At 40.0% G+C, this 13,707-nt stretch overlaps 2 protein-coding genes and 1 pseudogene across 2 annotated transcripts; 1 reads left to right on the plus strand and 2 right to left on the minus strand.

The window, feature by feature from the left end:
* Positions 1-5,008: 5,008 nt before the first annotated feature.
* LOC147487246 (uncharacterized) lies at positions 5,009-5,593 on the minus strand. The gene has a single exon (XM_086573989.1). The coding sequence runs from the start codon at positions 5,591-5,593 to the stop codon at positions 5,009-5,011; it is 585 nt and encodes a 194-aa protein (XP_086430115.1).
* Positions 5,594-5,683: 90 nt separating this feature from the next.
* LOC147487247 (uncharacterized) lies at positions 5,684-6,622 on the minus strand. Its single transcript, XM_086573990.1, has one exon. The coding sequence runs from the start codon at positions 6,620-6,622 to the stop codon at positions 5,684-5,686; it is 939 nt and encodes a 312-aa protein (XP_086430116.1).
* A 4,673-nt stretch (positions 6,623-11,295) lies between these two features.
* Positions 11,296-13,241, plus strand: LOC147487248 (UDP-glycosyltransferase 73C11 pseudogene; annotated as a pseudogene).
* Positions 13,242-13,707: the final 466 nt, after the last annotated feature.

Below are 13,707 nucleotides of genomic sequence, written 5' to 3' on the forward strand. Positions count from 1 at the left end.
TGGCGGGATACGAAAATCACCGACAATGTCCTCAAGTTTGATGTAGGAAGAAAGTCCTTCCTGTAATGCAGTATAGAAGTCCGACAGGGGCTTCTCAGCTGGTGGAGGATCATCAGCCATAACGACAGAAGTTAATGGCGATGAAGGATCTTGATGAAGGTAATTAACAGAAGAAGAACAATTTTTAGGTGAGAACTTAGGCAATTGTCAATCGTATTTTATTCGACGATAGGTATGTTCAAATTCTTTAGTGGAACCAGACCGTAATCTCATGCAAGCATAAAATTAGATCTAATTTACAAAAGGAAATTATAATTACTTGAGTTTTATGATTCTCTTGAAGTATTAGAGTTGAACAACGTAGGCCTAAGCTGCTGCTAATGTAGCAGGGAAGCGAGGAATACGTGTGCATAAACCAACGGCCAGGTTACAAGAGAGATATGAGGGAGGCTTTCTGTGCAAGCACGGTTCTAATTAAGTAACCTCAATCTTTCAAGTTTCCTAGACACCGTTGAAATATGATTAAGATTTATGGAATTAAAATTTATGCAAGGTCTTTCTTAATTTTTTTTTTTTTTTTTAAGATTTATGCAAGGGTGAAAGTACAAGCATGCAAATACGATCTACTCATACAATACTAGATGCAGTAGCATGTGAAGATACTCTACTCATACGTATAGCTATACAAATAGGCAAGGTTGTATCATCGATAAATACTTCGATACGTACAGGCAAATATACATCAGTATTACGTATATGTACGCTAATTTGTAAATCGATATTACGTAGACGTATATCAACAGTAACAGGCATATTTGAATCACTTATACATATCTAAATACCTTAGCATGCGAATATAGTATACGTACGCAGATAAATACGACAATGCTAAAACTAAACATGCAACGTATTATACATAAACTAAAATACGACTCTTGTATTGCATAATAATTCGATTTCAGCAATACTCATTGAGATTTTGAGTGTTATATAGAGAGCAGCTTCACCCCGTAGGGTTTAGAAACAACTTACCCAACTCAGATTTTAACCCTCGTTGGAATGTTCTCCTCTTTCTTGACAAAATCGAAGTATTATACAATGACATGTACTTATACGTAGAGAAATACTAGACATGCAATAATAGACACTTATACATAGAAAGACAGATAACCATGCAAAACAGTACCATTTATATGTATATATACATTAATATGCAATTCATGCCCAGTTAATCGTATATAAATATTTACAGGTGTATGAACATGATTTAAGCATATTTATAGGCTAATACGTAAATAATAATCCATAAACTAGTAGATAATAACTACGTACATGGCATTCATGCAAAAATAGTAAAAATTTGGAACCTGTAGTGTCCCGAGAGTCCGCCAAAGAAATGAAACAGACGTTTCAATCCATCGACGTAATTAATCCCAGAAGATATTTGAATTTTCTGTTACAGTTCTAGATAGTTAGGCCTGGATATGGATCAAGATATATCAGTGGATGTTGGAGCTAGAACATGAGCAGCAAAAGATAAAAGACACCTGCAAACGCGAGTCCAGTACCGCGCACGCGGAGGATTCTCCCATAGTGGGCTAAAATTTTGACAGCAACCTTAGATACTTGTGTAGTTTACTTTTCCGGTCCTAACTTTTTCTTCATTGAAGTACCACAAAAAATCCGTTAGTGATCAGGTCTTTTGCGAGGCAAAAATATTGAAAAATAAACAAAAACGTAAGAAATAAGCAAAAATGAAGGAAGGTTGAGAGCGGGGGTTCCCCTTGGAGCAATTTCCAGTCTGTATCACAAGTCCTTGGTCTTTAGAATGGCAGCGGCGCCATTTTGATATTCACCTTTTACGTATCGAAGAGATTCAAATCTCTTCCTTGGCCAAAGTGCAAAAATAAAGTATTTCCTTACTCACGATCTTCGTGTTCATATAGTTTTGAGTAGGGATTCGAACCAACCTAAATTCTAGGACCACTTATAACTTGGTTTTGCTCTTTGGAAACTAGTGAGTAAGTTTAGTTAAGGTTTCATTAATACTAACTATATACTTGGTTTCTTTTAATGCACAAAATAAAAAAAACTTAAGTTACGTAAACATGCAACTAAAACAAGAATAAAAATTGACTAAGACAAAAGTGGAGAGTTAACTTTTTCTCATGTGAAAATAACCTCTATTATTTGATTTTTGGTAAGTGCATCTTAATCTTCCTAGAACTCTTAGACAAGTCCTAATAAAAATTAACTTGATCCCTAACGTATATGACTCATCTCTAAGATCATACATGATAGCATGTAGAACCAAAGCAATGACTTATCTCTAAGCTCATCACTTTGATTCCTAACTAGACTCTACACCAACTACCATTTTGGGATAGAATGTAGGTCTAGTTGTTCTTCCTAAACAACTTACTAAATCAAATAACAAAGATTATCCTTCACATGAGTATCATTAACTCCCTACAAAGGAAAGTTTTAGCTCATGATCCTTGGGATAAAGGATTAAGTATAGAATATAAATGTAAATGAGAGAGAAAGAGAACAAATAGAATAAGAAACTATATATATCAACTCACTTGCATGAAGAAGTGAGATTTATTTTCAAGAGGAACACAAAGTTTCCTCCATTAAAACTATTACAAGCTTTTTGTTCCAAACTAAAAACTTCTTCAAAAACTAAGACTAAGGAACTAAAATAATGTATGGTAAAGGAAAAGAAGTCAAGGGAGTAAATGGAGTGTCTCCCCCCTTGTTTTGTTTTCTTCTCCATTTGAGAGAAATCTCCTTTCCTACCACGTAAAACACCAAACTACATTTACTTCCTTCTTAACCACACAATCCACAACAAAGTGACAGTTTTGCAAGGTGTCAATTTTGCACCAATTATTTGCACCTTTGTCTTGACTTGTATGATGACTCATCAAATCTTGTAGGCCCGTATAGTGGGTCCACTTGTAGTCCAGTGGCAGTCCGGTCTTTTGGCAATTTTACAACTTCCCGTCTATGCGTAGACTTTATCTCCCTGATTGTCTTAGCAGCTTACTTGTCGCATTCAGAGTCCTGGTTCAAGAGGTAGGAGCTTCGGAAGTTTGATGCTTCTGTGTGGATTTGTTGGGCTTCACATGGCTGATTTAGAAGAATTCATATATACATCGCTCCCCGTGCTTTAACGCAGGTTTAACCAATATTTTCATGTTTACTGCGAATACCTTCAAAAGTTCGAAAATATACTTATTTTATGATTATTAAACACATAATTAACCAAATTTATATGTCTCAATGGGGTTTCATATTACAGTTTTGGGTGCTTATCACTAACGAACTGAATGAAAATAAAGAAATGTGGAATAATGCATTTTATTGATGAGTGATAATCTAAAAAACAAAAGAAAATTACTTCAATGACCAGTTCAAAGGAACTGTCGACCAAAACTACTAATTGTCTGGCTTGATAAAAACCCATCCTAATCCAGAGCCGGCTTTATTGTGTGAGACGTCTGTGTAAACCATCTATGAATCGGGTGATGGGGCCGTAAGATTTGTTGGGCCTTCCTCGCCCCCAATTGCTGGCGCTTCACTAGAGATGGCCTCGTCTTGGTTGATTTCAGGGACAAAATTGTCAATTGGAAAATCTATCATTAGGGATTCGAGGGTGTGACCCTTTTCTAAAACGCTAGGTTGAAAAACAATGTTGTAAGCGCTTAAATAGATGTCCCATTCAACCAGTCTGCTTGATTCCTGAGCACTGCGAAAAACTTTGCGAAGTGGGTATTCAGTGTATACCTTGACCAATCTTCCTTGGAAGTATGGCTTGAGGCATCTGTCAGCATGAACCAATGCTAGAATGATTTTTTCAACTCTCGCATATCTCGTTTCCACCCCCGTTAGGGTCTTACTAATGAAGAAGATTGGATGACCGTTTTCTCCATCGATGAACAGTACTGTGCTGACTGTAGTGTCTGTAGTGGGCCAAGTAACCTCCGACAGGTTGCCCTATGGCTGGGCTGGCCAACATTGGTGGTGAGACTAAGTATTTCTTGATGGATTGGAAGGCATTTTCACAGTCATCATTCCACCCTGCTGAGTCCTTTAAAGTCTGAAAGAAAGGACGACATCTGTCAGAGTACTTAGAGATGAAACGGTCGAGAGCTGCTAAGCGTCTTGTGAGCTGTTGAATCTCCTTTTTTGTTGTTGGCGTTGGCATGGCTTGAATGGATCGGATCTGCTCTGGGTTAGCTTCAATGTCTTGACGAGTCATCAAATACCCCAGAAAATTTTTGGAGATTAGCCCGAAAGTGCATTACGAAGGATTGAGCCGCATGTTGAATTATTCAATTATGTCAAAAACTGATTGTAAGTCAGAGATGTGATCTACCTTATGCTTAGATTTTACAACCATGTCATCAATGTACGCCTCCATTATCTTGCTTAACATATCTCCAAATATGGTATTGATCATCCTCTGATAAGTGGCACCCACGTTTTTTAAACCAAAAGGCATGACTTGGTAATAGAAAATTCCTTGATCAGCTATGAATACAGGTGCTTCTTGGTCTTTAATAGATAGCGGAATCTGGTGGTATCCTGAAGAAACATCCATAAATGATAATCGCAGGTAGCCAGATGTGGCATCTACCCGTTTTGATATCCACGGAAGAGGGTAGGGATGAATTGGGCAAGCTTTGTTAAGGATAGTGAAATCGATGCACACTTTCATTTTACCATCTTTCTTAGGTTTGACTGAGAGTAGACGATCGATCTCCTCTTTGACCTTGAGTTTTCTATCCGGTGCCATACGCCTAGGTTTCTGCCGCACTGGCTTGATTGTAGGATCAATGTCAAGCGTGTGGCATGCAATATCTAGGCTAAGTCCAGGCATTTGTTCCACTAACCAAGCAAATATCATCTTGTTTTTTCTGAGGAGGGCAATCATCTCTGCTTGTTCGCTTTCTGACAGTTCCTCCGATATGAAAGTTGTTTCACCGCTTGAATTCCCAATCTACACTTCTAAGAAGCGGTCTATAGTTGGTGGCCCTTCATTTCGTGAACTAGCAGTAAAAATATTGTGTTGTATTGATTCTGACTTAGACACCTCCTGCGAATTGCTGAGAACTGTATTTCCTTGCATATCGGACTGACGATACTCCTCCAAGATGTTTTTGTGGCAGCTGTGGGAAGCCATCTGGTCGCCCCGTATCTTACAAATTTTGCCAAGGGATGGGAATTTGACTGCCTGATGAAAAGTATAGACTACTGCCCCCATACTATGGAGCCAATCCCTTCCTAAGATTGCATTGTAAGGGGATTTGCAATTCATCTGAAGGAATTCAATGTCTGTCATCTTGTCCATAAGTGTGACTGGTAAAGAAACTCTTCCCACTGAGGTTGTTGCTGTTCCATCGAAACTGACTATTGGATTATTTTCTGCAACCACCAAATTCTCTGAAAACTGCATGTTCTTGTAGCAACCTGCAAAAATGACGTTGACAGAACTCCCCGTGTCTATCATTATGCACTGAACTCGCCATAATCCAATGAAAGCAGAGATGATGACCGCATCATAATGAGGATGATGGACGCCCATTAAGTCTTTATCACTAAAACATAAGGGACCGGGTTCGGTAGTTTATGAATGAATTCTTTCTACAAAATCAATGTTATTTACGTGATAAAATTAACGCAAGAAACCAAACTTGGCTCGTTGCTCATACTTCTGCCTTGTTCGTGAAATGTCATTAATTTTGGCGTGACCAGCTAGTATGACATTGTAGCCTGTCATTGCTAAATTTTGTTTTATAGTCTTTGGAAGTAAAAACTCGTCTAATTGTCCTTTTTCAACTAACATCTGTATCTTTCCCTTGAGGGATCTGCAATCTTCAGTTTCATGACCGAAATCATTATAGAAGTGACACCAAAGATTTTTGTCACTTCTAGACTTTGTGTTTTCAGGTAAGGGCATTGGAGGAAAAAGTAAGTTACGTCCTTTAATCTTCTCATATATTGCTGCATATTTGGCATTTAATGGAGTGAGCTTTATTTCTTCATGAACCGTGTTCGGCTTTTTGTAGTCTAATTTTTGTTGTTGTCCTTCCGCAGTATTTTGCTTCTGTTTGGCTTTACCATCGCTTGAATCTTTGCTTCGAAAATAATCTTTGTCTCTTGAGGCTTTTGCTATAACATCTTCTTCGATGTTAATGAACTGTTGTGCTTGTGTAAACAAATCGAACTTGGATTGCGGGGGGGTCCCGTACAAGGGAATTGTAAATTCCATTTTTATTGAAAAATATATTCCTTCCTTGAATGCATGAACGATCATTACGTCAGGGACATCAGTAATCTCTGCTTGCACTTGGCGGAAACGAATTACGAACTTTGCCAGAGTTTCGTCTTTTTGCTGCTTGGTATTTAGCAAGATGTTGACATCCTTAGGACGTGTCCAATTATGCCTGAACCGGTCTGTGAACTGACTTGCTAATTCTTGGAATGATGTGATAGAACGAGCTGGCAGGCCGGAGAGCCAACGGAGAGAATCTCCTTTTAATGTCGACAGAAAAAGTTTGCATAAGAGGGGGTCATCTCCACGCCAGAGAATTAGTCTGCTTTTAAATTCCATGACATGATCGTTCGGATCACCTCCTGCTTCATCAAACTTAGGAAGATCTAGTTGTTTGAAGTCGTCTTGATGTTTTGCAGAGAAAATCGCCCAACGACATCTTCATTCACTGTAAGGTCTTTCCATCGAGTTTCAGCCACACCCGCATTGCTCATTGTTTTCTTTATGATGTCTCTGATTTGTTGTTCCGTAAATGCTTCTCCTACGGCCTCTTGACTTTCGACTTGGGGAGTGACTTCACTATGTTGCATCTCATGGTGTGGTCGCCCCCAGTTGTTGCTTACTTCTAGATTTTGTTGGTGCCTTAGACTACGAGATCTGTGTCGGTAAGACAAGCTAGGTTGCCATTCTGGGGAGTAGTTCCTTTGGTGTGGTTGCATTCTAGGCTAATCTGTGTTAAATCTTCTGTACCGGTTTGCCGCATTCAAACCATGTCTAAGGTCATAATCTTGGCGTCCAACACTGCCTCTTATTGTGGCTATTGGCCACCTTTCTGGCGCACTACGATCAACATTCAATGACCTTGGCCTGTTAAGGGAGGTATGATGATTACCTAACAATGTGTATTGTTGTTCTTCATGCCTTGTGTTATGACCACTACTACACCTAGTCTTGTTGGTATTTCGAGATCTGGATCGCCCTCTTGAATGTGATGAATGTCTACTTGACCTTGAGCAATCTTGACAATGTTCAGGGATGGGTTCCAATAGATGGGATCTGCCGTTATTATCTTGTATTCGGTTGAATACACTCCAGTTTTCGCCAGATCTGGGGGCTCTTGCCGTTATGGAAGATGCAGCATCGACGTCATCCCTCTGTACTTGTTTCCCTTGGTCTAGTTGTTTTTGCAAGTTTTTGTTGCGTTCCTTCTCTCTTATGGACTTTTGACGCATCATTTCTAATGAAAGGTAATCATTCTAACGTAAGGTAATCATCGTTTGCCACCATATTTTCAAGATCCACTTCGTTTGCATTTGTAGCATCTAGATCTTAAGGATGAATTACTAGAGCCTGAGGTGGTGGACGTCTAGATCTGGGTTGTCGTGGCACTTGGAGCTGTGAAGGTTGATCTTACAGATCTGTTGCAGCGGGTTGATCTATCACTTCCTAATTGATTAGAACTTTCGGATTTTCTTCTTCTTGTTGTTATGTTCTTGCATTCTTGTTCACCTGGGATCTTGTAGTTTTTGCCATTAATGGTGCTTGGAAGAAGTAACGTGGAAGAGGGCCCATCAATAAGGACCACGGACAGCACCAATTATGTTTGGGTGAGAACTCACGCAAACACGCCAATGATCTTGTTGGAGAGGTTGTTATGGAATGAGAGAGACTGTACCACCAATGGCTGCCTACGTATCCAAATTGCTTTCTGGAATCAAGTCTAAAAAATGCAGGTAGTTCTTTTGGGAATGAAAATGAGATATTTATAGGTGGGCTTATCTCCTAAAAATCTTATTCAGATCTTTTTATAGAAAGATATCTTGCCTTGTTTGTATATATGCCAAAATTTGCCATATCAGGATGAGTGGGCCAATTATGTTAGCCATACAAGAGGGCAGTAAAAAGTCAGCCAGTTTAGTTGGCCATAAAAGATGGCCAGTTTAGTTGGCCAGCTTGGTTGGCAATAAAAATAGGCCTGCTTAATGGGCGATGCGAGTCGGTCGCATTCGTAGGCGGTGCCAGTGTGCAACCTTTGGTACCCAGCGATGACCGTTTGTAGGGGTAAGAATGTAGTCGTACATATAGAGAGTATTAATATAGATTGATTAGAATGATTTTAGCATGTTAGAACTATTGTTTTCACATCTAATTTATTTCTCTTATAAGTGCGCTATGGGTAAATCCACACACCTCCAGTTTAATATATCTAACGATATACGTGTTGTTTCACCTTTTACTCTTGTCCACTCTGATGTTTGGCAGTCTCCCACTATTTCACATTCTGGCTACAAGTACTATGTTTTGTTCACTGATGATTTTACACGCTTTACCTGGTTGTATTTTATGAAACATAAATCGGAGGTGTTCAATCATTTTCAAAATTTTCTTGCCCATATCAAAACTCAATTCTCCGCTACACTTCAAAATTTCCAGAGTGATGGAGGAGGGGAATTTGATAATGGTAACTTCAAGCAACTCTGCTCCTCCCTTGGCATCCATCATCAGTTTTCTTGTCCGCACACGCCAGAACAAAATGGTTTGGCAGAAAGAAAACATCGCCACATAGCTAATATGGCGTGTACTCTTTTGTTCACTAGTCATGTTCCTTTGACTCATTGGGTTGATGCTGCTCTGTTGTTGTCTATCTCATCAATCCTCTCTCGTCTCCTATTCTTCAGCGGTCATCACCTTATTCATGTCTCTATGGGAAGTCCCCATCCTACTCTGAGTTACGTATCTTTGGTTGTGCATGTTATCCACATTTAGGAGCTTATATGACTAATAAACTTTTGCCAATAACTACTGAGTGTGTCTTTTTAGGTTACAGCTTGCAGCATAAAGGGTACAAGTGCTTTGACCGCTCTACTGGCAGAGTATATATATCTCTGCATGTCCGTTTTGATGAGCAAACTTTTCCTTTTCAGTCGTCTTCACCTTTAGGCTCTTTTACAGCTCCTACAAATTGGTTCTTATTCAGGTACTTAATCCAGCCACTGGACAGTCATCTCCGCAAGTTCCCTGTAGCACTCCTACCATTGCTCTTCCTCCCAAAGTGATCCCCGCTATTATTCTCCCTACGGTGGATCGCGTAAGCCAGTCCAAGACTTGCTCAGGATATTCCTACAGTGCCCGCACCACCTCCAGTCTCATCTCAGCCTAGTAATTCTTCTTTGGTTACTAATTCAGGCACTTCTCAGTCACCCACTATCGCTATTACAGATGGGTAATCTTCTGATCTAGGGTCTGGCCCTCCTCCTATTGGACATACTATGGTCGCTCGTCATAGGGATGGCATTCACCGACCTAAAGTTTGCACTGATGGTACAATGCGGTACCTTCTTTCTCGTGCACTTGCTGCCCAGGTTACCTCTTCCACTGAGGAACCCACTTGTTATTCACAGGCTATTCGGTTTCCTGAATGGTGCCAGGTGATGACAGACGAGTTTAATGCTCTTTTGAAGAATAAGACATGGACTCTTGTCCCTCCTCCCAAAGGTGAGGTTATTGTACCAAACAAATGGGTGTTCAAACTGAAGCTGAAATCGAATGGTTCTATTGAGCGACCTAAAGCTCGGTTAGTGGCTAAAGGCTTTCATCAACAACCTGGCATTAACTATGACAAAACATTTAGTCCAGTGGTAAAACCCACTACTATTCGGACAGTATTGAGTCTGGTTGTATCTTCTGGTTGGTCCTTGCGACAATTGGATGTCAAGAATGCTTTTCTCTATGGCTTTCTTGATGCTACGGTTTTTATGTGCCAACCACCTGGTTTTGTTGATCCTACTAACCCCGATCATGTATGCCGACTTCATAAAGCTATTTATGGTCTTAAGCAGGCTCCTCGAGCTTGGTTTCAGCGTCTTAGCACATTTCTTCTTCATTATGGGTTTCTTCAAAGCCGTGCAGATCTGTCTATGTTTGTTTTTTGCCGCTTACTAGAGATAATGGTTTTGTTACTGTATGTTGATGACATTATTCTGACTGGAAGTGTTCCATCTCTACTATCCTCCTTCATCTCTATTCTTGGAGCTGAATTTGAGAGTGAGGACATTGGAACTCTCTCATACTTCTTAGGTATTGAGATCACCTCTATTACCACTGGTCTTCATTTGTCATAGACCAAGTACATTGTTGATCAACTTTGGCATTACTCTATGATGGAATGTAAACCTTGTGGCACCCCTGTGTGCCAAGTCTCAGCTCTCTACCTCAAGTGGAGACCCCTTACCTGATGCGACTGAGTATCGTCAGCTTGTTGGCTCTCTTCAGTATTTGGCTTTCACTTGTCCTGACATTGCATATGTAGTTCATCATGTTGCCCATTTTATGAGTTCTCCACGTACTCTACATTTGATTGTGGCCAAACGTATTCTCCGATACCTTAAGGGTTTTTTAGAGTGTGGCTTACTGATTTGTCGTTCTCCTACCCCCCCCTCGCCATTCGGGCTTATTCTGATGCTGACAGGGCAGGGTGTCCAGATTTTGGCCGCTCTACCACTGGTTTTTGTGTCTTCTTGGGTTCCACCCTGGTTTCCTGGACTGCCAAGAAGCAACCTACCGTCTCACGTTCCAGTGCTGAGGCTGAGTATCGATCACTTGCTCATGTGTGTGCTGAAACTATTTGGGTCTGTCATCTGTTGCGAGAGCTCCAACTGTTGGTTTCAGGTCCTATCACTCTTTTCTGTGACAACATAAGCGCTACTTACATGGCTGCCAACCCAGTGTTTCATGGTCGGACCAAACACATTGAGTTGGACTATCACTTCATTCGAGAGCGTCTTATTGTTGGGACTCATCGCGTCCAGTTTGTTCCCTCCCCTGATCAGCTAGCTGATATTTTGACCAAAGGGCTACACAAACCTCATTTTCAATTTTTACGATCCAACCTCATCTCTCCAGGACAGTCGAGTTTGCGAGAGAGTGTTAAGGACACATATATATAAAATAATATATGTGTATCCAATGTTGTATTTTGTGATATATTCTTTGTAATTTATTTCCATTTATGTGTTACATCACTTGTGTATATATACCTCTAAAAGAGAGAAGAATATATCAGCCAAATATCTTTCTCTTCGGTCACAAGATAGAGTGTAAAAGTATAAACTTGAAGAAATTTGTTAGAAAAGGATTTTCTTTTGCTGACATATGAGCTTGCGTTGATAATGTTGGAAACAGGCCAGAGACACTTTTTTCAATCAAGTGATATAGACATCTACCCAATTTATAGCTGACATACATACGTTCCTCCCAACAAGCAACAAGCTTGCAATTAGTTCTAATGGCTCAAGATCAGCCGCTTCACTTTATTATGTTTCCACTGATGGCCCAAGGCCACATGATTCCAGCTGTAGACATGGCCAGATTATTTGCTCAGCGGGGCGTGGTGGTCACCATAGTCATGACGCCCAAAAACGCCTTGCTGTTCAAGACAACCACTGATCGTGCTCAGCAGTCAAATCTCCCAATACGAATTCTTGAGCTCCGGTTTCCAAACGTAGAAGTAGGGCTGCCAGAGGGATGTGAAAATGCTGATACCCTTCCCTCGCCAGACTCATTGGTAAATTTTTTCATAGCAACTGCTATGTTACGAGAACCACTAGAAAAATCACTTCAAGAAATGGAACCTAGGCCAAGTTGTATTATATCTGATTTTGGTTTACCATGGACAAATGAAACAGCTCGCAAATTCGATATACCAAGGCTTATATTCCATGGTATCAGTTGCTTCTCTCTTTTTTGCTCCCATAACATATTACACCATAAGCCTGATGAGACTGAGAGTATCATCTCCGAGTCAGAGACATTTGTTATTCCAGGCTTGCCTGATCAAATTGAGATCACAAAGTCGCGTCTGCCTGGAGCATCCCACAAATCCTCAACAGACATTAACGATATACGGGCCCGAATAAATGATGTTGAATTAACTGCATATGGTGTAGTTATAAATAGTTTTTACGACTTGGAGCCTTTGTACATCGACGGGTACCAGAAGGCCAAACAAGATAAGGTTTGGTGTGTTGGCCCTGTTTCTCAATTCAACAAGGAAGTCTTAGATAAGTTCGGAAGAGGTAACAAGGCCTCCATTGACGAGAACCAATGTTTGAAGTGGCTCGATTCAAGGCAGTCAAACTCAGTTATCTATGTTTGTCTTGGCAGCCAATGTTACCTAACATCTGCGCAGTTTCAGGAGATTGGTTTAGGCCTAGAAGCATCGAATTACTCATTCATTTGAGTGATTAGAAGCTGCGAGAGATTCAAAGAGTTGGAGAAATGGTTATCGGAAGAGGGGTTTGAGGAGAGGACCAAAGATAGAGGCCTGATAATTAAAGGGTGGGCACCACAAGTACTAATCTTGTTGTGCAAATTTTAGGAATTGGAGTTGAGATTGGAGTCACTGACCCTGTTCCCTGGGGAGGGGAAGACAATGTTCGAGTATCAGTGAGTAAGGAAGATGTTGAGAAAGCTATATACAAATTTACATGCAAGGATGATGAAGGAGTAGAGAGAAGAAAAAAAACAATGAAGTTTGCAAAGTTGGCAAGGGAAGCAATGGAAGAAGGGGGATCTTCATACTTAAGTATGACACTCTTCATTAATGATATTAGGGAGCAACAACTGAAGAAAACTTCCTGTCAAAAGCAGAACAATGTGGATCATACCTGCCGTTAAGGCCAAAGAGAGTTCGGCACACTTTTCTTAGTTTAGTTGATTATGTTCCAATCATGGTTTGTTTTCGTCACTGGGAGCATTAGAATTATACTTCAAATGCTGAAAGTATTATCAAAATGCAGTCACATAATAAACTGCGACAAATTGTACGAAAGATATCAAGATTTTTAGAACCAGCAACATGGTACAATTTTGTTTGCGCTTATTTTTTTTTGTTTTTTCCTGAGAATCATAGGGGATCATCGGAATAAATGGGTACATAACTTGGCTTGATCAGCAAAAATATCAGGCCACTTTCTTTTCGTACGTACTGCCATACTTTGTTCACTTCAAATAAAAAAACAATGCAAACCGTCTCCGGCATGTTGGTTGTGCTATTTTTCTGTCACGGTGTCACGGTGTCACGGTGTCAAACAATGCAAAACAATGTCAAGCGTGTGAAGAAAAAAAAACATCTGCTTAATAACTTCAACAAAAATCAAATTTTGACAGCACTTCTTGTAGTTTCCGTTGTCATCTGGTAAACTCCGAAGGGGGACTCTATCTTGTATTATCTCCCAAAAACTGGCTTTTTTTGTTTTGAGATTAGAAGGCACATGACAAATCAGAAAAACAAAAGCTAAAAACGAACATAGACTTTTAGATCTTATGCGCCCAGCCGCCATTATGGGCTAAGACTTCTATTATATATGACTCTGAGTGATATAAGTTCCATAGTGAAGTTTAGTTAACATCAAATCACCATGACC

This window comes from Coptis chinensis, chromosome 7, assembly GCF_015680905.1.
Source record: "Coptis chinensis isolate HL-2020 chromosome 7, ASM1568090v1, whole genome shotgun sequence".
Lineage (NCBI taxonomy): Eukaryota > Viridiplantae > Streptophyta > Magnoliopsida > Ranunculales > Ranunculaceae > Coptis > Coptis chinensis.

Bases quoted from the DNA above. Each gene is read 5' to 3' on its own strand.
- LOC147487246 (XM_086573989.1), bottom strand. From the start codon at position 5,593: ATGGGCGTCCATCATCCTCATTATGATGCGGTCATCATCTCTGCTTTC.
- LOC147487247 (XM_086573990.1), bottom strand. From the start codon at position 6,622: ATGGAATTTAAAAGCAGACTAATTCTCTGGCGTGGAGATGACCCCCTC.